This window comes from Caretta caretta, chromosome 3, assembly GCF_965140235.1.
Source record: "Caretta caretta isolate rCarCar2 chromosome 3, rCarCar1.hap1, whole genome shotgun sequence".
NCBI classification, from domain to species: Eukaryota; Metazoa; Chordata; order Testudines; family Cheloniidae; genus Caretta; species Caretta caretta.
Genome location: NC_134208.1, coordinates 46,359,405 through 46,384,848, shown reverse-complemented (window position 1 = coordinate 46,384,848; position 25,444 = coordinate 46,359,405). Strand labels below are relative to the sequence as shown.

The window sequence follows — 25,444 nt, the reverse complement described above, 5'->3', positions numbered from 1 at the left end:
CTTGGAATCCCCAGGTGTTTCATTCATAGGCTAGAAATCCCTTTAGCCTGGGCTCAGCACCTCCCCCAGTTCAGTCTCTGTTCCTCAGGTGTTTCCAGGAGTCTTCCTGTGTGGGGAGTGAAGAACCACAGCTGATGTCACTCCCTACTTTATATAGCTCTTGTATAGGGCAAGAACCTTTATTCTAAAGCGTGGTTCCCAGACCAATCTGTGGAAAAATACTGACATCTCACGATGGAGTCAAGAATCATGTAGCCTGGTCACATGTCCGTGTAGAGTCATAGCAGCCATTATTTATAGGCTGTTCGGAGCATTCGCAGGAAGGCTCGCTAGGTGGGAGATAAGCTTCTCCTAAGGCCTATTGTTTTTTTTCCTAATGGCCCGTTGCCCTGAATAGGCTCTTCCCCACCAACTATATAGACTGATTATCTAGCAGGCGTTACCCAGGTGTAAGTACATTTGAAATACAGATACATAGTGAATATTCATAACTTCAGATTCAAAAATGATACATGCATGCAAATATATTCAACAAATCCTGACCTCTCACATGACCCATCTTGCATAAAATGCATCATATTTATGCCATAATCCTATTTTTTGCACGCACGCTGCCAGAAGCTGAAGAACCAGTTCCTTCAGTCGCTCCGAGCCTTCGGCAGCACTTTGGCATAGATATATATATAATATCACTGAAGAATGTGGTGCAGTGTCACAGGGTGATCAAGTAGGTATAGTACACTTAGATTTTCAGAAAGCCTTTGACAAGGTCCCTCACCTATGGCTCTTAAGCAGAGTAAGCTGCCATGGGATAAGAGAGAAGGTCCTCTAATGGATTGGTAACTAGTTAAAAGATAGGAAACAAAGGGTAGGAATAAATGGTCAATTTTCAGAATGGAGAGAGGTAAATAGTGATGTTCCCCACAGATCTGTACCGGAAGCAGTACTGTTCAGATCATTTATAAATATGCTGGAAAAAAGGGTGAACAGTGTGGTGCCAAAATTTTGCAGATGATATAAAACTACTCGAGAGTTAAGTCCAAAGCAGACTGCGAAGAGTTACAAAGGATTCTCACAAAACTGGGAGACTGGGCACCAAAATGGCAGAATAAATTCAGGGTTGATAAATGCAAAGTAATGCACATTGGAGAACATATACATATAAAATGGAGTCTAGATTAGCTGTTACCACTCAAGAAAGAGAGCTTGGAGCCATTGTGGTTGGTTCTCTGAAAACATCCACTCAATGTGCAGCTGCAGTCAAAAAAGCTAACAATGTTTGGAATCATTAAGAAAGGGATAGATAGAAAATATAATATTGCCTCTATATAAATCCATGCAACACCCACATCTTGAAAACTGTGGTGCAGATGTAGTTGCCCCATCTCAAATATATGTTTTGGGAAAAGGGCAACAAAAATGATTAGGGGTATGGATCAGCTTCCATATGAGGAGAGAGAATGCTGGGACTTTTTAGCTTGGAAAAGAGATGACTAAAAGGGGATATGATAGGGGTCTATAAAATCATGGCGGGTGGAGAAAGTAAATAGGGAAGTGTTGTTTACTCATAACACAAGAACTAGGGCTAGCCAAATGAAATTAATAGGCAGCCAGTTTAAAACAAACAAAAAGAATTATTTTTTCACACAACGCACAGTCAAACTGTGGAACTCTTTGCCAGAGGATGTTGTGAAGGCCAAGACTATAACCGGTTTCAAAAAAGAACTACATAAGTTCATGGCTATTAGCCAGGATGGGCAGGGATGCAAAACCATGCTCTGAAGTGTCCTCAGCATCTGTTCGCCAGAAGCTTGGAATGGGCAAGATGGAGTGGATCACTTGATGATTACCTGTTCTGCTCATTCCCTCTGAAGCACCTGGTATAGGTCACTGCTGGAATACAGGATACTGGGCTTAGGTGGACCATTGGTTTGACTCAGTATGGCCGTTCTTATGGTCTTATGCTAAACCAGAGAACTAAAATGAGTGGCCCCATTGTCAAGAGCAACACCCGGGCAAGAAGCCAAGCACTCCTTCCCATGTGCTGTGAAAGGGAAGGGCAAGCTGGTTTCTTTACTAAAATGTAGTTCCTGGAATCTACACAGGGATGTTATCTCTGGCTAGTAGTTGTCTGACAAATATGGAAGAGAGACATATTCATTGCATGGATGGTAATAAGACTAGTAATTTTAACTTTCTCCCATCTTTTATGGGGCTTTCCAGAGCTAGATCCTGTGCCAGTCCTCAGATGCTGTTTAAAACTGTTCCCAGCAGCAGCCGTCACAGAGTGAAGCTGATGGGTCTTTGACAGTTGTATTATTGCCCCCATGGTTTTTGAATAGTTGTAAATTAACTGAAGCAGCTGAGGTAAAAAGAATCTGGGTGGTGGTCCCCCAAAAAAGTGAATAGTGTTAGACTCCACAAGAAATGGATGGAGAATATGGCTGAAAAATTATAATACTGTTATATAAATCTGTGCTACACTCATTTGGAATGCGGAGTTCTGTTTCTGTTTGTTTCAAAAAAAAAGAGAAAAGAGTTTTGGAGACTTGACAGTAAAAATGAATAAAGGAAAATCTTCCATAAGAAGAGAAGTTGAAAAGAGTTTAGAGAGGAGACCAAACCCCTCCCCCCAAAAGGACATGATATGCAGAGAAAGTAAATTGAATATTTAACCTTCTCATCTTCCAAGAATAAGTCATTGAAATTGAAGAGCTGCAAACGTATTTTTATTTATTTTATTTTTATTTGTACAACACAGTTATCCTGTGCAACCCATTGTTGCATAATATCTTTGAGGCCAAGAATTTAACAGAATTGAAAAAAGTCTTTAATGCTTTCATGAATGACAAGTATAGCCAGAATTACAAAAGTAAGGTTTTAAAAAGTAAGAGAGCCTCGTGCTTCGGGTCACTAGCCAACCTATGAGGGGGATAGGAAAAAAACCTAACCATGTGAGTAGGTTATTCCATAATGGTCCCCTGCAGATTGTCTTTAACTTTCCTCTGACGTATCGGGTACTAGCCGTTGTCAAAAACCGAATAGTTGAATACATGAACTGCTGTCTGATCTGGTTATAGCATTGCCTGTGTTGCTAGTTATCTATATGTAAATCTTGAAAACTTCAGCTAGGTGAAGATACAAATTGACACAGTCACCTAAAATGCATCTTTTTTTACCTATGTTACTAATGCTATTAGGAGTGAGCATTTTAAAAAGGCAATATGTTCATCACTGTTTATGCTCTTTGTTTACTTTATGTGTATTTCTCCAAACATGGAGAATGGTGATGAATGAACGGACTTTCATTCTCAGGTTCTACTTATTGCTACCATACATTGGTTTCATAAGCTGCAGAAGAATGCTATTTTAAATCAATTCCTTGGCATCTTAAGTTTGTAGAAATACTTGTATTGGTCTTTAAGTTTTGTAAAAGCTTGTTTTTACAAAATTTAAATGTTGGGTCATGTCAGTTCTTTTAAGCCCCTGCAAATTATCCTTCCAGACAGTAAAATTCGGAAAACAGGCTGTATTTTTTTAAACTCTTCTCCTTCATGAAAAACTGCACAGCTTTGGCCCCCAGCCAAATACAGCATGACTGGCTGCATTTGAATGGTGGCTGTATTTGAATGGTGCTTGAATGGTAGCTGTCTTAATCGCTACTTGCCTGTGTGCCACATGAGAAAAGCAGCACTCATAAATGATTAGATTAGTTGCTACATGACTGCTTGTTCATGCTTTTTCTCAGAGCACAATTTGACAAAATACAAAAAGTAGGACAATAGTATTATTCCGATACAAACAGAAGATTTAGCATGTCCCTAACGTTTGTATGACTGCATCTGCTGTATTGATCATGGTGGCCTTTTCTAAGCCAGGATTTAAAGGTGTTAACACATGTTAGCTGACACTTTGAAAAGCCTAGGGTCTACACTAGATTTTAAAAATGTGTTAGATAATGCATGCTAGTGTTACACCTTAAATCTTAATATAGACAAGGCTACTAACTTGCTTGCCTTGTGGTGTTTCGATGCTCATATGCCTTCAGGCATATCACCTCCTTACTGTCTTTTAGTATCCTTCTCAAAACCCACCTCAGAAGAGAGCTTAAGCTAAATATTTTACATATTTTTTTTTTTAAAAAGCCTCAACCCTCAAGATGTGTAAATAGTAAATATTAACCTCTCCAATGTCCCTGTGATCACCTAGCCTTTGCCTCCACCCTCCCCTTCATTTCCTCTGTGGGTCTTGTCTTTGTCTACAGTACACTTACAGCATCACAGCTCTACCAATACAGCTACGCCGCTGTAAAAGATCTCATGTAGCTGCTCTATCTCAACGCAAGAGAGCTCTGACTACTACACTTATGCCGGTGAAACTTATGTTGCTTGGGGGGGGAGTGTTTTCACACTCCTGAGCGCCATAAGTTTTGCTGACATGTGGCAGTGTAGATATGCCTTAGACTGTGAGCTGCTTGGGGGTGGTACTCTGTCTTTGTAGATATAGATATAATTTTTGTAAGACACTATAGCACCATAGAAGGAATACTTCAAATGGAAATATCAGATCTTGCCACTGTAAACGTGAAACTTTGGGGTTGCTGACCTCTGCTGTATTTCTGCATAGTCAGTACTACTGCAGTGTTTCAAGCTGGTACAGTTTACCTCCTGAGCTCTAAACTGGCAGAAAGGCCAGATTTGAAATATTTACTAGACACCTAATATACAGAAGACTTGACCTGTTAGGTTGAGGAAGATATGAAAGACAAGAATTGAGCTGGGGACACTGGTGAAGTCCATGGCAATGCCCTGGTGAGAAGCCCAGCCCTCCACTACCACGTGAGGAGAAGGCGCCACTCTTGAATCCTATTTGAGGGGTGGAAGGGGATTCAGTCCCTCATATCCTCCTCTGGTTAGGAGGCATATGATAAAATTGATCTCTGCTTCTCTTCCCTCCCTTCACCCTAGTATCCACCCAAGTACTGGAAGAGAGAAAGGGCTTCCTATCTCTTTTCCCATCCAGAGTCTCTTAGCTGCGAGGAGAGGGGAGGGGTTCTATTACTCTACCCTTTTCTTGTCCTTTCTATTTTGGGTTCTTCCCTGTGCTTGCTTTTGCTCCTGATTTTATGTTGCTGCTTTAAAAAACTATTATTCCTGAGTTTTTCACTGCTGTCCACCTGGTTGTGAATGATATCAGTTAAATTGATAAGAGTTTTGTTAATTTCTTAGTGCCACTGCTTGTCACAGATAAGAGCTTCAGCAGGGAATTGGTTTATAATGGTTCACTTCTGGAAGGTTATTTTTGCAACCCATAAAGGCTAGAACGTTTTTTCAATGAGAGCTAAAATTTGTCAGAAATTGTTGTAGGTTCTCTCACCAATTGGTCAATGGATTTTTCAAGCCCTGCTCAGAGACTTTAATAGTAGCTTTGATCATCGAATATTTGATGTTAGTCACATTTACAATATAAATCTATGTTCTCTTTTTACAGTATTACACCCCTCTGTGTTATGTGGTACAGTGGTCAAAGAAAGGAGTTCTTTGTTGTTCAGTGTTCCACATTTTTTTCTTTAGCTGTATACAAATGACTATAATCTCTGGGGTTAGATTTCAATAACCCTGCTTCCTGGTTTGTGGTATGTGCTTCATCCTCTAGTCATGTAACACCACGTGCAAAAGATCAAAATATCCTGTCCTAATGTAACTAGAGGGAGAGGGACAAGCAAACGCTTACAGCTTAGTCTGTTTTTGTTATCTAAAACATGAGCTGTCCTCCCACCACTCGCATTGCCGCTTGAATTCTGTCTGCAGTGGCATAAACTCAAAGAACTAAAATACCAACATATTTTCTATCTCATCTTTTATTTCTGAACCTAAAGTGGGGTCTGTATTAAACCTTTGTTGTGCATTTTTTTCTTTGGGTTCAGTACTTGGCATATAGAAGTTCATATTAATTTAAATGAATAAAACCAGGGAATTAATATAAGTTTTTTACTGAACTACAAGTTTTTATTCCATTAGGCCAAACCTATGCATCTTTGGGTATGCATAGGAACACTGCTTTAAAAATTTGAGTCCCAGTATTGCTCTGACCCAGTAGACGTGAGCAATTCTATAGTAGGATGTTCAGTTTCCATCCCACTATCAATCTCAGCCTGGATCAGTCCACACAAGAGTTCCTGGACACTACAGCGCTAATAAGCAATGGTCACATAAACACCCCCCATACCGGGAACCTACTGACCACTATACTTGCTACATGCCTCCAGCTTTCATCCAGACCACACCACACAATCCATTGTCTACAGCCAAGCTCTAAGATACAACCGCATTTGCTCCAACCCTTCAGACAAAGACAAACACCTACAAGATCTCTCTAAAGCATTCTTACAACTACAATACTCACCTGCTGAAGTGAAGAAACAGATGGACAGAGCCAGAAGAGTACCTAGAAGTCACCTACTGCAGGACAGGCCCAACAAAGAAGGTAACAGAACACCACTAGCTGTCACCTTCAGCCCCCAGCTAAAACCACTCCAGCGCATCATCAAAGATCTACAACCTATCCTGAAGGACGACCCATCACTCTCACAGATCTTGGGAGACAGGCCAGTCCTCGCTAACAGACAGCCCCCCAACCTGAAGCAAATACTCACCAGCAACCACACAACAAAAACACTAACCCAGGAACCTGTCCTTGCAACAAAGCCTGTTGCCAACTCGGTCCACATATCTATTCAAGGGACACCATCGTAGGACCTAATCACATCAGCCATACTATCAGAGGCTCGTTCACCTGCACATCTACCAATGCTATCATGTGCCAGCAATGCCCCTTTGCCATGTGCATTGGCCAAACCGGACAATCTCTATGCAAAAGAATAAATGGACACAAATCAGACATCAAGAATTATAACATTCAAAAACCAGTCGGAGAACACTTCAACCTCCCTGCACACTCAATTACAGACCTAAAAGTCACAATTATTCAACAACAAAAAGTCAAAAACAGACTCCAATGAGAAACAGCAGAACTGGAATTAATCTGCAAACTGGACACCATTAAATTAGGCTTGAATAAAGACTGGGAGTGGATGAGTCATTACACAACCTAAAAACTGTTTCCTCATGCTAATCTTTCCCCTCCTGTTTCTCACACCTTCTTGTCAACTGTTGGAAATGAGCCATCCTGATTATCACCACAAAAGTTTTTTTTTTCTCCTGCTGATAATAGCACACCTTAGTTGGTTGGTCTCGTTAAGAGTTGGTATGGTAACCCCCCAGTATTTTTTCATTATGTGTCTATCTTCCCACTGTATTTTCCACTGCATGCATCTGATGAAGTGGGCTTTAGCCCACGAAAGCTCGTGCTCAGATAAATTTGGTTAGTGTCTAAGGTGCCATAAGTACTCCTCGTTCTTTCTTTCTACAAAAATACTGCTCCTCTGGACTCTCATAAACATAGATACAGTCTGTCTTATGCCAGTAAAATCTTCTGTTCTTACGCTATGGAGTTTGAATAACTAAAGGTGGAAAAGCTACTCATGCTCTGCTTCCAGTGTCATTTTGCTCCCTCTTCACTTAATCTCAGAGGATATGTCTACATTGCAGTTAAATGCCCACAGCTGGCCTACGTCAGCTGACTTGGACTTGGCATATGGGGCTATGAAATTGCAGTGTAGGTGTTCAGGCTCCGGCTGGTGCCTGGGCTCTGGGATGCTGCAAGAGGGGAGGATTCCATATACAAATTTACCATTAGAGGCACATTATACTCCTGGGAGAATTCTGCACCAAAAAAATAATTCTGCGCCAAAAAATTAAAAATTCTGCACACATTTCAAAATTCTTCATATTGTATTTGTCAAAATAATGCAATATAATCATGCCAGTTACAATTATTTTGGTAATTTATTTCAAAATATCTCTCAGCAAGTATGTCTGTAACAATACAGACCAAAAAAAAGATTGTTTTTTTTTTGTTTTGTTTTGTTTTGACAAATAAATTTCCCTAGGAATTTCAGCACGATGGACCACATCTTCACGCTAAACCAACTACTAGAGCGTTCAAGGGAATACAAGTTCCCTTTGTACATTGCCTTCATGGTCTATGAGAAGGTGTTCGACAGCATAGAGACTAACACCGTTCTTGAAGCACTTTCAGAACAGGGCATCGGCGCAAAATATATCACAGGAAGTGAACTCTAGCTGCAGCACAGACATATTGCTGTTCGATACTTCCCTCCAAATCCGCATCGAGAAAGGTGTGAAACAAGGAGATAGTTTCACCAATATTATTCACAGCCTGTCTTGAATTGGTTTGTCAACGAGCAGACTTGAAAGGCGGGATTAATGTCAATGGCGAGCGGCTAAACCATCTCAAGTTCGCAGTTGATATAATGCTGATAGCCAAAAATATAGCCCAGCCTGAGAGAATGCTTAAAGAACTGAACGCAAAAAGTAGTCAAGTCAGATTAAAAATGAACTGGTCGAAATGAAATACCTGAGATCATATGTTCCGCCAAGAACCCAAATAACTCTTGGAGTTGAGCAGATCCAAGAGGTTGATAAATACTTTTATTTGGGCCAGGAAGTCAACATGCGCCACGATCAGAAAGGCAAACTGTCGCGCAGGAAAAAAAGCTGGGTGGTGCGCATTCAGTGACATCAAGGACATCCTTCAAGGAAAGATCAGTAAAACAACTCGTGCGAATCTTTTTAACTCGACCGTGCTTCCAGCGATGTTATATGGCAGCGAAACATGGTCGCTGGCAAAGATTGAAGAACATCCACTGTCTGTCATGCAGAGGGCGATGGAATGAACATTTTTGGGCATTTCGCTTCACCATCACATCCCCAACGAAATAATTAGGCAGCAGTCTGGAGTTCGAGACGTTGTTGAAAGCAGGCTCAGCAAAATGCGGAGGGTGAGACATGTGGCCCGACTCAGCATCAACAGATGGACCGCAGCTATATCCGAGTGGTTTCCACGAGAACAGAAACGGCCACACTGTTGTCTTCCAAAGAGGTGGGATGATTTCCTAACAAGGAGATATGGACAAGCATGGTGAAGGATGGCCAGAGCGAGAGAAGATTGGAAGACGTGTTGTGATCGGCTCAGTCTCAACTGATGGACAGACAGTCTCCTCATCTACGCAGATTCTGTACTAAGCATATTAATACAGAACTTTGTGTAATTCATTTAAATTACAATACAGAACTGTTTTTTCCTGCATCTGTCAGAAGCAGTGCAAAGGCTTGGGGGATTCAGGGGTAACGGAGGAGCTGAAGGAGAAGGAAAGAGCCTAGGAGTGAACCTGGAGGGTGCTGGGTGTGGGTGGAAGGTTTTTCTTGTGGGGGTGGGATTGTTAGGGTGTTGGGAAGCCTCCCCTGTGCAGACCCTGGCTGACCCCAAGCCTCTCCCATTCAGTCAGGCACATCTGCCCCTGTCACCACACCCCTCATTCCTATAGGTGTCTGCAGCCCCACTTTGCCATCCCCAGGATTGTAGTGATTGTTTTTATTTTTCTGAACACTTAGTGTGATACTGAAAATGGGCATGTTAGGGATTTGGTGTGGTGCACTGGGGTGTCATGATATGGTGGACTAATGTTGCACTCAGCACAAGCTACTGCCTCAATTTGATTTCCTTACTTTTTAGTGTTTGCATTGTGGGGATATATTGCTTGAGCAACTATACCTTTGGGGGCGTGTGTGTGTGTGTGTGTGTGTGTAAATCTAAGGATTGCTTCCAAATGAAGCAAGGTCCTAGGGGTGACAGTGGACGAGAAGCTGGATATGAGTCAGCAGTGTGCCCTTGTTGCCAAGAAGGCCAATGGCATTTTGGGATGTATAAGTAGGGGCATAGCGAGCAGATCGAGGGACGTGATCGTTCCCCTCTATTCGACATTGGTGAGGCCTCATCTGGAGTACTGTGTCCAGTTTTGGGCCCCACACTTCAAGAAGGATGTGGATAAATTGGAGAGAGTCCAGCGAAGGGCAACAAAAATGATGAGGGGGCTGGAACACATGAGTTATGAGGAGAGGCTGAGGGAGCTGGGATTGTTTAGCCTGCAGAAGAGAAGAATGAGGGGGGATCTGATAGCTGCTTTCAACTACCTGAAAGGGGGTTCCAAAGAGGATGGCTCTAGACTGTTCTCAATGGTAGCAGAGACAGAACGAGGAGTAATGGTCTCAAGTTGCAGTGGGGGAGGTTTAGATTGGATATTAGGAAAAACTTTTTCACTAAGAGGGTGGTGAAACACTGGAATGCGTTACCTAGGGAGGTGGTAGAATCTCCTTCCTTAGAGGTTTTTAAGGTCAGGCTTGACAAAGCCCTGGCTGGGATGATTTAACTGGGAATTGGTCCTGCTTTGAGCAGGGGGTTGGACTAGATGACCTTCTGGGGTCCCTTCCAACCCTGATATTCTATGATTCTATGATTCTATGAGATTATATGTAATGCGCGGAAATGGAAATGTACAGAACGTGACTGTCCCTTAAAGTGTGCCAACACTCTCACAGCAGAGATTACCTCTCTTCTCTGCAGGACTAGCTGAATGCAACTGTTTGGCTTTCTTTGTAGCTAGTGATCTGCTTCTATCCCACAGAGGATGATTCAAGATTTGTCTAGGAGTTGGGTTTGTAGCCTTGGCTGTAAAGATCTGAAGAGTCAGAAAATTCTTATCCTGAGAAGGAAAGGAGTACTTGTGGCACCTTAGAGACTAACCAATTTATTTGAGCATAAGCTTTCGTGAGCTACAGCTCACTTCATCGGATGCATACTATGGAAAATACAGAAGATGTTTTTATACGCACAAACCATGAAAAAATGGATGTTTATCACTACAAAAGGTTTTCTCTCCCCCCACCCTACTCTCCTGCTGGTAATAGCTTATCTAAAGTGATCACTCTCCTTACAGTATGTATGATAATCAAGGTGGGCCATTTCCAGCACAAATCCAGGAACAGGAGAGTGGGGTGGGGGGAGAGAAAACCTTTTGTAGTGATAAACACCCATTTTTTCATGGTTTGTGTGTATAAAAACATCTTCTGTATTTTCCACAGTATGCATCCGATGAAGTGAGCTGTAGCTCACGAAAGCTTATGCTCAAATAAATTGGTTAGTCTCTAAGGTGCCACAAGTACTCCTTTTCTTTTTGCGAATACAGACTAACACGGCTGTTACTCTGAAAACTGTCATTATCCAGAGAAGCGCTTCTGACCATTAAAATAATGCCATTTCATATATCCTTCTTGTAGTAGGCTACTGCTCTGTGCCCTTTACCTATCAGATATAATGGTGAAGTAAGGATGATCCGGAACTGTTATACAATATACTCCTAGGGGAATTCTGCACTTCGCCCCTGTGCAGAATTCATGTCCTCCCTGAAAATACATTCTGCCGGGAGAGGTGCTGTAGTGACAACTTTTACCCAACAGAGGTTCACACAGATTGGGTTTAGAAGGGCTATTTGGAGGGACAGACTAGGATGAAGGCACAGGAGCTAGTGGGGGACAGCACTGAGCTGAATGGGAGTGACAGTGCACGGACATGTGGGGATGGAGGAAGAGGCTGTGGGGCCACAGGGGGGAGGAGAAGTGGCTGAGTGTGGGTGTAGGGACACACTGGGACGGGGCAGATGTGTTTTGATTGAATGGGAGATGTTATACCAATAAAATAAAAACCAGCAGGATCTTATTAAAGGGAAAAAGGCAAAATACCACGTTTATTGTGAATACAGAAAGAATCATAGTAAGCAGTTAGTTATAGTTATAACATTCCATTCAATCTCCTATTTATTCACACACACGCGCGCGTTCTGCAAGGTTGTTATCATAGTTACCAGCCTTAGAGTTGCTCATGCCAAGCCACTGGCCAGGTGGCCTGGACATGAGGAGGGAGCAGGGCCTTGTCAGATGCTCATCTGATGCTCCTGGAAGTTGGTTTGCAGAATCAGACCCCCAAAGTTCTCACTTTTTAGAGTCTATTTTTATAGGAATTTCTTCCTATGCCAGTCTTTGGGAATTGCTTCATCATGCTGTTGCTGAATCAATCAGCAGATAGCACATTCCTGAGGGCTCCGTGCTGCTAGATGTTATCTTGTTCTTTGGTTCTCCCATTCTTGAGGCTGTTGGGTGGATTCCAGTCTGCCCTCCGGGAGAGTCCTTTGGTTATTTCCACTTGACGCCTTCTTCAGCGGATGGACACTGGATTCTTAGGCTGGTACCTCCCTGATCATTCAGTTATTATCCACACCAAGCATCCATCCACATACATCCTCTATCTCTATTTTAATCACAATTGTTAATACAACAAAAGGGCAGGGAGTCTCTGAGTGCTGTTTCTGTTGTTAGAGTATTGCTTTGAGTCTCTCTCTGTGTGAATTGCTTTGAGAACAGAAAGAAAAGGAGTACTTGTGGCACCTTAGAGACTAACTAATTTATTTGAGCATGAGCTTTCGTGAGCTACAGCTCACTTCATCAGATGCACTAACACAATTAGCAGCTTGCAAGTTTCACACATAGAGGGAGAGAAACAGTACCAAAAACCAAGAGACCTCTTAATTAGTAATACCCTGGAATTTAAACTATGGGGAATCAAACTCATTTGTGATTTTAATACAGAACTTCTTTAATATGATCCAACAGAGAGACTAGGGGTTAGCCAGAGTCTACATGGGGGAGGTTCCCCAACTCCCTAACAAACCCATGCCCAACTCTTCCATAATTCTCCTATCTATACCCAGCAACCCTCCAGGTTCACTGGTAGACTCCTTCCCAGCAATTACTTCCCTCTCCCAGAGCTCTTGTGTTACCACAGACTTCCCCAAGCCTTTGCACTGCTTCTGGGGGGTTCAGGAAATACATTTCTGTATTATAGTTAAATGAATTATTACTCAGTTATGTATTCATAGGCCTCGTAAGGAATCTATTTGTCAAGAAACATTTTCTGATTTTTTATTTATTTTTGGTCTGCATTATTAGATATATTTGCTGACCGGTATGATTATATTGTGTTATTTTGACAATAAAAGATTCAGAATTTTGCATAAATTTTATTTTTTTGGCACAGAATTCCCCTAGAAGTAGCAGTAGCTACATATCACAGGTGATGGCAGGTGAGCAGCACAAGGAAAGACCACTGTTTTTTCCCTCAACAGTTATTTTCGTATGTGATGCCACAAGGTTAGGATCTGTTATATTGAGTTTCTTAGATTGTATGTAGGGTTGGTTTACCTTTTTAATACACTTAACTTCCATGATCACTAGGTTTATTTTTCTGTGGATGTGCGTTTTCCATTTATCACGACCCATGCAAGATGCTTCCTTCTCCCCACCAAGGCAAGCTTGCTATGACTCCTTTAAGAGCCAGTGAGCAGACCATTCTGGCCACTCCAACAAAATGTAGGGTCCTTCTCTTTAGGGAGGGAAGTAGTGAACTCAGCTTACTCCTCTGTCAGAATTACTTCAGCCTGTGCCAGTCAGAGAAACAAGGGACTAGCTGCTTTCATTGCAGATTTGGAATGTTTCTGGGGCATGCAATCTCCAGTCTGTCACTGAACAATTTATTCCCTTAAAATGGCAAGGCATGCTGCCCCATTAGGGATTCCTAGCAATGCTTTTTGTCGGACATGTACACTGGTAACTTGTTCTAATACAGCAGGGGCGGGCAAAGTTTTTGGCCTGAGGGCCACATCGGGTTTCTGAAATTGTATGGAGGGTCAGTTAGGGGAGGCTCTGCCTCCCCAGACAGCTAGGCGTGGCCCGGCCCCCACCCCCTATACGGCCCCCCGGGACTCCTGCCCCATCCAAACCCCGCCTGTTCCCTGTCCCCTGACAGCCCCCCCTACCCCCGGGACCCCCGCCCCATCCACCCCTCCCTGTCCCCTGACTGCCCCCGCTGCCCCATTGAACTCCCCGTGCCCCCATTCAACCCTCCCGTTCCCTGCCTTCTGACCACCACCCCAAACTCCCTTGCCCTCTATCCAACCCCCCCTGCTCCCTGCCCTCTTACCGCGCTGCCTGGAGCACTGGTAGCTGGCAGCACTACAGCCGTGCCACCCAGAGCACCAGGACAGGCAGCTGTGCCACCCGGCTGGAGCCAACTACACCACCGCGCAGCATAGAGCACCGGGTCAGGCTGCAACTCTGCAGCTGCGCTGTCCGGCAGGAGCTCACAGCCCCGCTGCCTGAGCTGACGCTGCGGGGGAAGGGGGAACAGCACAGGAGGAGCTCAGGGGCTGGGCAGGAGGGTCCTGTGGGCCGGATGTGGCCCGCAGGCTGTAGTTTGCCCACCTCTGTAATACAGGCTAGTTAAAACTAGGGAGAAAAGTGAAGAACTACAGAAGGACCTAACAAAGCTACGTAACTAACAATGCCAGGTGAACTTCCACATAGAGAGTGCAAGACTTTTACAGCTATATTGTAGGCAATGAATTCCCACTGAAACTTACCAGTGACTATTGTCCTCTGAATTTTACCATAGATACAAAACATGTGACGAACCTATTTACAGTGAGCCCTGGTTCCATCATGCAAACATGTGAAGTCTGAATATACCAAATTTTTTTTACCTAGCTACAAGAGAAGACTTTTGACAGGTTAAATTTAAATTGTTTAAAGCTGTTCATTCAATGTAACCTACATTAGCAAGCAAATTCTGTGGATTGCCTGGGATTGTTGACAGCTGCTTGATTTATTTTTTTTTCCTCAGTAATTAACAGCGGATCCTTCTGTTAGGAAGGCTGTGGAGCTGTCAGTCAGACCCTTTGGATACAAGATCAGTTATTACATCGACAGCTGGGTGAATGAGGGAGACTGTTTACTAATGTGTTCACATTATGAATCATTTTGGTCGGATCAAGTTTGCTTCCTTAAGTTATCTCAGAGTTCTTTGTAGCTCTCGTCTTATTGTCTATAGTTGACTTTACAGTGGAATTTGGTCTTCATTCTTCCAGGTTTGAGGTAACTCTAGCTATATTTGTGGGGCTTTTTTTTATTTAAATATTTAAAAAAAAATAAAAAACCCTTCCTAGTATAGTGGGAAAGCTGTGTCAAAAAGGAGGTTGTTGCAGCATGTTTCAAAAGCTCTAAGACTCAGGACGAGTCTGAACACAATTGTGTAACTGAGCGTAGTTGCTCATCTTCTCAACGGGCTCTTGAGCATGGGGTGCTGTTCTTTCACTCCTCTGTTCAACATGTGTTTGGGGTTGTTAGGAGGGTTTGTAAGGAGGTATGGGTGCGGTGTTTTCAGTATGCTAATAGTGCCCAACTGTATGTCTGTCTTGTGCAGCTCAGTGCTTCAGCCACTGTGTAGTTGAGATTGGGGTGTGGCTGAGATAGCTGTCTGAAGCTCAAACTAAACAAGAAGGAGGTGGTGATGGTGGACTCTGGGAAGTAGCCAGAGGAGATGGAAGAGGTAATACAGTCCTTTTAAAGTAGTACATTCCCCATTAGCCTGCCAGAGATTGCAACTTGGGTGTATGTTAGACTTCCTGCTGCTGCTGCTGCTCAATGATTATTGCCGCAATAACCAGGTCAGTTTTTGGATGTAGACGCTGCTACTGGTATCTATCCCTTTGTTACCTCAAGAGTTGACTTGCAATGCACTGCACATGGAACTACACCTTACAATTATTTGGAGAATTAAACTGGTGAGGAATACCCACAGCTCACTTAATGAGCAGGGCATCTTGCTGGAAGTTGCTCCAGATTCTGAATGGCTATCAGCTGTTCTCTGGGTAGAGGTATAAGATGGTTTTCATTACCTAGAAGGCTGAAATGGCCTGGGTCTTGCCTACCTGAGATCACCTACTGTGAGGTCAGCAGTGGCTCTTGAACTGGATCTCCGGTATTATAAAAGAGAGGGGGCTGCTGACTGGGTATACTCTGCTAGAACTACAGGACCTTAGAAGTTGCTCTCCCTCCTTAATCCAAAATGGTCTGAATTTGGTGATGCTCCAGGCACGCACAAAGCCCTCCATTTGTTAGGGATTTCAGTAAGACATAGGGGTGAGGGGTTTTTTAAGAATCTTTTTTTTCCACTGTGTGCTGTCTGAGATAAGGCTTGATTATTTAAGGCTGATGGAATTAATATTTGTATATTGGTATTAATGCTGATTAGTTATTGTAAGTCCAATTCTAAGGCCCCTCAGAGCTTTTTCTATGGATGTTACTTTTTCCCCCCAATGTTAACCCTAAAGAAATCTCTGACAACTTATTCAACGATCGGCCCTCTCTCTGCTAAGAATGCTTTCTCTGGCTCTCATGCTTTTCATCCTAATTCTTGTTAACTGTATTGTCTTGGAATGCAGCTGTCCTAGAGATTTATAAGTGGAGATGAGGGTCAGTGAGGTAGCTGATTTATGGCCTTAAAACCATTTTTCAAGGTTTTGATCACACAAGACTAATAGCCAGTGGTGGGATTGGAGCACAGAGGTCATTTGTTCTCACCGCTGTCGGTCGTGCTGAGTTGAGCTACTGCATTCTACACAAGCTGGATTCTCTGGATTGGTTCTACCTCTACCGACAGGTGCAGATAGTTCCAGTAATCTAGAAGGAGATGGCTAATGTGTAGATTGTCAACCTCTCCTCATCCAAGAGGAAGGGATAAAGTCTGACAGGCTGAAGATGAAAGAAGATATTTCTCCATATTACAGTTGCCAGTTGGTGATCTCCCAGAAGCTCTAGGCATCACCTCACTTTGAATGGGGGGTAGGTACCTTAGAAGCAGGACAGCGACCCACCTAGTGTTTTGAACTATTTTTCCCAACCAACCAACTTCACTTAAATCTTGGCTGGGTTTGGTTTGAGCCAGCTCTTCATCCAGATGCTGATTTCTTGTGAGCATTGGGACATCTTTGTAAAGGAACTGGCAGCAGACAGTTTAGTTAAATGAAACTGACAAGTTGCACTCTCCCTGCAGCTAGGACCACAAATGCACATATAACTGTTAATTGTTAACACTGCTGTGTTGAATAGTGATTAGGCTCTGTGAAGGGGAAAGAAGGTACTCCATGTGAGCTCTCCTCTCCAAATGGCTTGGCATCCAAACTCCAAATCAGATAGTTTTGCTGAGAATTGATTTTTAGTTTGTGGAGGCTCTCACGCCCAGATTCCTGAATTAGGCAATAAGGGGGAGAAGGAAAATAACTTTTCTGTATCTACCAGCATATTTTCATTACAGAACAAAGCAAGAGGACAACATTAAAGGTGCTCTTGCATGGTTGTAAGTCAGTTGAAGTGGTAGTGAATGATGAAAAATTATATGTGTATTAAAAACTAGTTAAGTCTCGGCTCTGTTTGTTTCTAGACCGTGGCGCATGTCATGGGTTTAGAATTTCTGTTAGTTGTTCACGAGAACCTATGAGATCGTGTCTTTTTGATGTTAGTTGGGATCTGTTGAAACTCATTTTATCCTTCATGATTTTAACTAACTGTTTTGTTTTGAGCAGTCTTCAATAGTTTGCATCTCCTGTTTTGAAATAAGAAAAATGTTAAAACATAATGAATTAACTCAGACCTACTTGCTTATATCATGAACATGCTCAGCACAATAAATCCATAGTGCAACTACTTTTTGCCAATAACTCATCAAATTTGATATCCAAAACTATATAGCCGAACTTTCAGTTGGATATTAAACGGAAACTAGGTTAGTAGTATTTTACAGTTAGCAATTTAATTTTTCCCTTCACATAATAAACATATAATTCATTTAACATTCTCTTTTGTTTGAATATTTAAATAGACTTACAATTTCACAATACATACTATACAAAGAAACTGTCTATTTCAGGGGTTCTTATCAGTTTGTGTATAAATTTCCCTACTGTTTAACGTTTTTAAAATTTTCCCTAAATGCTAACATTTTGTGTATTTTCATTTGTTATTTATAATAGGTGGAATATATGCTGGTAGCTTTTGATCATGAACATAAGAAAGTACGTTTGTCACTAACTGGAGAAGAAGTTCTTCATACACTGCAAGAGAAGGGTGAAAGAGTAAATCCCAAGTAAGTAGCAGTTTCTTTTATCTCCTTGTGCAAATGCACTGTTGTACAATCTTTAATTACATAATCATGTATGATTTTTTTCCCCCCAGAGGACCCCTGCCTTATTCAGTACACAGGATGGGTGGTGCTCTGGGCAGGAATCAGGTCTGTGTGATGAAGGAGGTTGTTGTCTGTAGGACTCCTGCCTGAGTATTTGTTGCAGAAGTGGGAGATGTGTAGTGAATTGGGCAGGGAATTGCTGGAAGGAAGGGGAAAAAAAAAAAAAAAAAAGGATGTTCTCACAGTTGAATGTTACCCTGGAGAATGGATTCTATCCCTCCCTCTGCCATGGAGTTTCTGTGTAATGCTGGGCAGCCCTTTCTGGCCAACTGAACATTTTGGTACATGTCTAAAATGACAAAAAATAAACCCACCACCCAACCCTCTGGCAGTGCATCTCAGAGCCTCGGTCTACAGATTTCAGCTTATGCTATAACACTGAAAAGCCGTTTAGACATTGAGACTTGGGCTCTGAAGCCTGAGGACAGGGTGGGTTTTAGAGCCGAAGCTCCAGCCTGAGTCCAAACGTCTACACAGCATTTTTTTAGCTCCGTAGTGTGATCCTCATGAGCCCAAGTCTGAATCTGTAGACCTGGGCTCTGAAACTCTCTGCCACAGGTATGGATGGTTGGGGGTTTTTTGTTTTTGTTTTTTTTTTTGCCATGTTGATATGTCCTTAAGTGCATGTTCCCTGTTTTCTCAGTGCCCACCTTGAGATCCTATGGCTGACAACTCAGCTGCCACTGTCCCGAATGGGACTTGTGTTTTCAACATAAAAAGTGCTATAAAAATGCGAAGTTCTCTGAAAAAATCAGGCCTTAGGTGTTTCAAGTTGGGCACCAAAAGTTTAGCTGACACTTGACAATTTTGGCTTTTTTGGGCAATCTCTGTTCCCCATCTGCAATATGAAGATAACACCTAATCTCTCAGAGGTATTGTGAAGACAAATGTTTGAAGCATTCAGATACTGTAAGAGCACAAGATAAATGCCAAGGAGGAAATTTTGTATTCAGAGCACTACAAGTATGGTATATATTAAATTAGGCCTGGGGTCTCATGTTCAATAGAATAAAAAATATTAAATGACAATTCACTGAATGAGGCAGAGGTCCTGGGGCTGGGCCAGGGAAGAGAACTTTGTAATTAAAGACCGCATCATAATGCGTACATACATGGGGCTCGAATTAGGGCTACACGTTCAACCTTAATTCTGACTTTTCCTCACTTTTTTTTGAGTGCTTGACTTTGCAAGTTTATTGTTCTTTTAATATATGCATATTTTTAAAAAAAAAAGCAGAGACAAATTCTATGTTTAAACTACATTGATTTCCCAGTATGGGTCTTTAGAGGGATTGGACCTTTAGAGTCAGAGCCGAGACCTCTACCACTTTAGCTAAGAGAGTAACTGGTAGCAAGAGTAAGCTTTGAGAGGGGAATACACTCTCTCTGGGTTCTGGAGGAAAATGTTTTCTAGTAGCTACAGACCTTGCACCACAACCTGGCCCCACCCCTACCCCACAATTTGCTACCCCTCTGCATTCTAGTCAGGTGTCTTCCTCCCTTCCTGGGTGCCAGCAGAGGGATACCAGAAATCACAGGAGAGAGTCTCCCTTCTCATAGTTCTGTGCCTAGCACCATATAAACCAGAAGAAGCAATTGCTGGGAAAGTCCTGTTCAGCTACTGCATTCCTGGGATGGAACATGCTTAATGCAGATAAGGTCTTCAGAGAATTTAACTGCCAAACTCTTAAGTAATCTTTGAGCATGTGCAAATGGATTTTTTCAAAGGCTTAGAAATTGGCCAGATTGGGGCAAAATTTCACAGAAAAGGTGTTGTGGGGTACATCCACCCCATCAGGGTGTGTAACAGTGTGGGGTGGCCTAGTCTCCCCAGTAACCACAGCAGCCCTGGCTCCTACGGCAGCATGGCCTAATGGTCTGGGTCAGTGCAGCAGCCCTCTGTGGCAGGGCAGTGCGGCCCAGCAGCCGGAGTCAGTGGGACTGCCCAGTGCGGCCCAGTGGCTGGAGTCAATGGGATGGGCCACCAGGTCCCAGCCCTGTTTGCAGCAGGGGCATTCACCACCGACTCAGCAGGGATTCTTCCGAAACACACTTAAGTCAAACCCCAGTTCCGCAACCAGATCAATGCTTAGTTCCCTTGGGCTACTTCCTATTAGTCCTTCCACGGCTAGTCTTAGGGGTTCTGTGGTCTTTCTTCCATCTGCAATGTTGGGCAGCTGAGGGTCAGTTGATGCTGGAGCCCAGCTGGTCTCTACGTACTGGAGTGCCGGCAGTCTCTTTGCAGGAGCCTGCAACGCACCTCCATGCCCTTTCCAGGGTCAGCCCAGACTGAGCTGAGCTGTTCCTTTTTATATCCTGGTTCCAGCAGAGATGAGGGGGTGTGGCTTCCTCTGCCCACAGAGTGCTTAACCCTTTCTGAACCAGTGTGGGGCCCGTACACCCCGTCACAGAAAGCAAAAAGCACATCTGCGACGCATGGTAAGTCCCTGCTCCAAAGCATGGAGGCACAAGAGCTTCTCAACCAAACAGATGTAAGAATTTTTTAACATGGGCAAAACAGTGTATTTTTCCCTACACTGGATCGTGGAAAAAACAGAACAGTTTAGCTGATATTTAAACAGGAAAAAATATCAGCCTCCAGCGGACACCCAGCATGCAAAATTTCAGCCCAAATAGTTGAAGTTTGGCAAAGTTGTAAGCAACTTGAAAACAGGGTCTTTGCCTAACACTTTCCCTAATTATCTTAAACTACAAGCGGCACTACTAACTCTGCCCATAATAGAAATCAGTCACAATCATACAGCACTTGGACAGTAGAAACTACTACTTCTCTCACATACCACAAGATAGGGGCTATCAAATTTCAAATTCCATAGAATTTTAGAGACTTGGTAGGTTTTTGAAATATGTGATCTTTCCCAAAGGTTTTAGTGTTCCCTATAATTCATACTTAATAATCTGTCTCTTTTTTGCAGTTGTATAAAAATATTTAAACTGTGCTATTCTTTCATTCCAGCCACCCAACACTTTGGCGTCCAGAATATGGAAGCTATATGATTGAAGGGACACCTGGGCAGCCATATGGAGGAACCATGTCTGAATTTAACACTGTACAAGACAACATGAGGAAACGACGGCGGGAGGCTGCTTCTGTGTTGAAAGGAGATGAGGCTCTTTGTACTGTGACATCATTTCCAAGGTTAGATGCTATCTTTTTTTTTTCTTTTTTCAGAAATACATATGTAAGGCTGTGGGCTGAATGGCCTCTGTGGGCCTGATGAACATTTGTCATGTAAGTGATTTTCGGATTGAAAAGAAAAAGAGATGAATTTAAACTCAGTTCTAGCTCTTGCTGTTCAGGTCAGTCAGTGCAGCTGTATGTATCACATAATTCATTTTTGATGATTTGGCTATATAGATAAATCTTGTTTACCAAAAAGTTATTTCCTGTTGATGCTGATGTGCTTGTGCCTCATTTTTCATTCTTGTAGGTCACTTAAGCATTTCCCAATAGCTTTGTTGCTTACTGAAGACAGTTACTGAAATTAATATAATATAAAATGAACATGCAGCATAGACCAGAATTCAGAGAACAATCTGTGAGGCAGAGTAAATGATCTAATAAAAGGGGTTCCCTCCCCCCTCCCCCCCAGGTTTATGGAGGGATTTGCTAAACATAACTAATCTGAAGCAAATTTCCAAACCGCTTATCTGAACAAAGCATATGCGTACCTAAAGTGGAGCAGAAAACTACTGTTGATGCTTTTTGAGGGGTTGAACTGACTTCTAATAGAAAGGGATTGTGGGGAGCACTTTGAAATGAGCATAGTATAAGTACTGCATTGGTATGTGATTATATGTATCTAGACAGGGCATCTGCCTGGAGAGTCCTCTATTCTTTGTATGAACAGCGTCTGCTTTAGCTTGTAAAAGAATTTCCAGAAGTAGTAAACTGAAATAGAATTTGGGCATAATTATCAAATAGAAAGAAACATGCTTCATAGTCTCCTCTTGAGAAAAATGATGTTTCCAAGTGGAAATCTGTTAACAGATTAACTTTAGTTACCACAGCAAGTCAAACATGGGAGGAGAATTTTGTTAGATTCTTCATAAAGGGAAAATAAATCCTGCTACACAGTACAACAGGAGGCCTCTTGCAATTCCAGTTTACCTTGTCTGTGTGGCTCCTGAGGTGGTACAGAAATTGATGGTCCTAAAATCTGGCTCATGAGTATTACAAAAATGGGGTTTGCAGAGAAGTTCCCAGTTCTGAGCCAAAAATATGGCTTTTTAAATTATGCCCCAGTAACTTTAAAACGCGTATACTATCAAAATCTACTTCCATTTCATGGAGTACTTAAACTGGTTATGTCTGCACTAACAGGAATGTGTATGAAACCATACACTTGAGCTGTCCAGTGTATTACAGAATTATTTTTGGCGTTACAGCCTTGTAAAAAGATTACACAAATTTACCAGTGTAAGTACTAATCTGCAGCCCCACCCTTGTTATGAAGAAGAAAAACACAAGAATTTTACTCTTCCCAAGGAAGCAGGCAAATATAATTTTGCAAGGCTGTGATAGTAACACACGGAGCTGGTTGAATTTAGTGCTTGAATCTAGTAAATTATACACAGTATAAGCTATTTATAAGATTGGTTTGGTCCATTTAAGCTGATATTTCTCACTGAACCCTTTAGGTTATTTTGATCCTGCCTCACGGCCATCTTGCCTTTAAAGTCCTGTTTGGCAGAGCAGAGTCCAGCTAACTTTCTTTGCTAAGATGTTATAGAGATGATGCAGCACTTAAAAATTGCAGGCATCTGGAAAGTTTATGAAAATCAATGAAAGCTGCTGTAGTTCTTCCAGGCAGGAGCAGTAAAAAAAGGGTATAGAAATGTGCTTATTAAAATTAATTAGTAGTGCTTGTAGTATTGCTTATTTGTTGAGCTCAAAACACTTGGGAAAAGTGAGTATGCATAACTATGCCCATTTTACAGATACTGAAGCATAAAGAAGTTAGAACTTGTCAGGTTTCACACTAAAGTCATTGGCCAACCTGGAAATAGAACCAGAGTCATGTGATTCTAAATTTGGTCAGATCAGTAGGCTTCACTCTTAAGGATCAGAGTGATACAGTTTTTCTGGTCATGCAGACTTTGTGCGGTTTATGCCAGTTAGTGTTAAATGTTACATTTTTATCTGATAAGGCAGCCTGTAATGTCTCAAATTAAACTGTAACAAATGCTACACTACATGAAATATTATGCCAAATCTTCAAAAATTCTTTAATTTTGAGTATCTTAAGGTATGCTGAATTGCTTGTTTGCATCTGTGTGCAGCCAGGTTTTCTTTTACAGCACTGGGGGTTGCTTTAAAAAGCATAGCCTTGGTCATAGATAGCATGTAGTGTGGAGTTAGTCAATCACTCACACATTTACCTCCATCGTCACTACCCTTTGACTTTCTTATTAAAAATTAGACATATATCTTCTACTTTAACAATTTCTGATTAGTGTCAAAGAGAATGATTAGAGTATATAGAGGTTATCATATCAAATATGTACATTTCATTGGGTTCTCTAAGAGTTGCCATAAGAATACTAAACCTGAAATGAAAAGGAGTACTTGTGGCACCTTAGAGACTAACCAATTTTGGTTAGTCTCTAAGGTGCCACAAGTACTCCTTTTCTTTTTGCGAATACAGACTAACACGGCTGTTCCTCTTAAACCTGAAATGTTGGTTTCCCTAGAGCTGTGCAGTTTTCAAATTCAGAAAATGAATTTTACACTACTGTGGACTGAATTCATGTAGTCAAATCAAAGGAAGCTATAAAGCGGAGCTGTTAAGGTACCAAAAGAGGGTAAAACTATGACACAGATAAGACAGCCTCTCAGGTACCTGCTTCAAAGGAGTTAAGACAACAATGGCTGGGCCATCAGTTGGGGGAAGAACCTGCCTGACTGGCACCATGGATTAGGATGTTTTCCTCTTCCTAAGGCTAGGACTGAGATCAGAAGACCCTGTGGGTTTACAGAGGTGTTCCTGGCAGAAAGGAGTGGGCAGAGGGGATGGACAACTCATCTGGAAGCCAGTGGAGACCCAGAGTTAGCATGCAGCGAGGCTGGCACATAGACAGACTTGAGAGCCAGGGTCTGCAGCCACCTTGCTATAATTTGGTGCCCAGAAAGGACAGGGGCACCAAAGCTAAATCACGTCTACCTAGGGATTTGAGGAAATGCCAAAAGTATTTAAGACAATATGCATAGAGGTCTTTTTTTATTTTTTGAATCTAGTTCTCTGAGCTCTCTGTACCGTTTCGGCAAATCATACTTTGTTTCAGAGAAACTGCTTCTGAGTCACTGCATGATGTTACTGATCATAGCTCATGAAGGAGAACTCTGGCAGTGTCCAAGTCCAGTTGGACCTGCTAGGAAACCTGGTTGGCAGCTAGGAAGGTATAACTTGGAGACCCAGTCAAGAGTGGTTGGGTTGTGGGATCGCACTCCAAAGAGAAGTAAAGGAATGGACCTGCCACTTGAAAGAGGTGCACTCAAGGTCTCAAGAAAGGGCAGGTTGCCTAGGGATGTGACAATAGGTGACTCCTAAATTTACCATAACTGAAAGATGAGGGGGATTATTTTGGTATACTTTGTGCATTTCACAACACTTAGTTTAGTTTATTTCACTGTTATCTCTGCATTCAGTTTTCCATGTTTGTGTGAGCGTTTCGTACAGCAGTGGGAGAAGAGCATTTTTAATTTGTAAAATCACAAATTGGCAGGGTGTCCTGGGACATATGTAGTATCTGAAACTACTACTTACTCTTCTGAAATTGACTGGTTTTCAGGTTGACTTTGTCCCTTTAACAATAACAAGTAAACTATTGTAAACACTACTGAAACAGATTACTTTAGGGATTTGAATTAAACAGTACTGTAAAAAGGATCAGTTGAGGGCAGAGAATGTCACTGCATTTCACTTTTAATAATCACGAGTGCTAATGCATACTATGACATACATGAGGACTAATTTTCTAAAGCTTCTTTTAGTGTTTGCCATTAAAATGTGAGCATTTACTATCCATTAACACATAGTGGTATGAAATTCCACTTATTGCAACCACAGACTAAAACTGTGGTAATTGTTGGCAAATGCTGACCTTTTAATAGTGATTGCCATTAGTCCCCTTTCTTTGTTAATGACTACTGGTGATTAGGTAACACTGAAAAGTGCCTTAGAAATGCCTGCAGTAAATATATTTTTTCACTATTTTTATTCCTTTGTCTATTAAGATCATAGTCTCACCTAACCATAGGGCATTTAATAACATAAAATTATAATTTATTTAATTTATGGCTTACTCAAAT

General features: G+C 42.1%; 1 protein-coding gene across 1 annotated transcript in view; it reads left to right on the top strand.

Moving 5' to 3' along the window:
- Positions 1-25,444, top strand: part of GCLC (glutamate-cysteine ligase catalytic subunit) — a 58,122-nt gene that overhangs the window by 6,730 nt on the left and 25,948 nt on the right. Inside the window, exons 2-3 of the mRNA XM_048845282.2 lie at positions 17,900-18,012; positions 21,089-21,271. Coding sequence (XP_048701239.1) covers positions 17,900-18,012; positions 21,089-21,271 — 296 coding nt within the window. The remainder of the gene's footprint in view (positions 1-17,899; positions 18,013-21,088; positions 21,272-25,444) is intronic.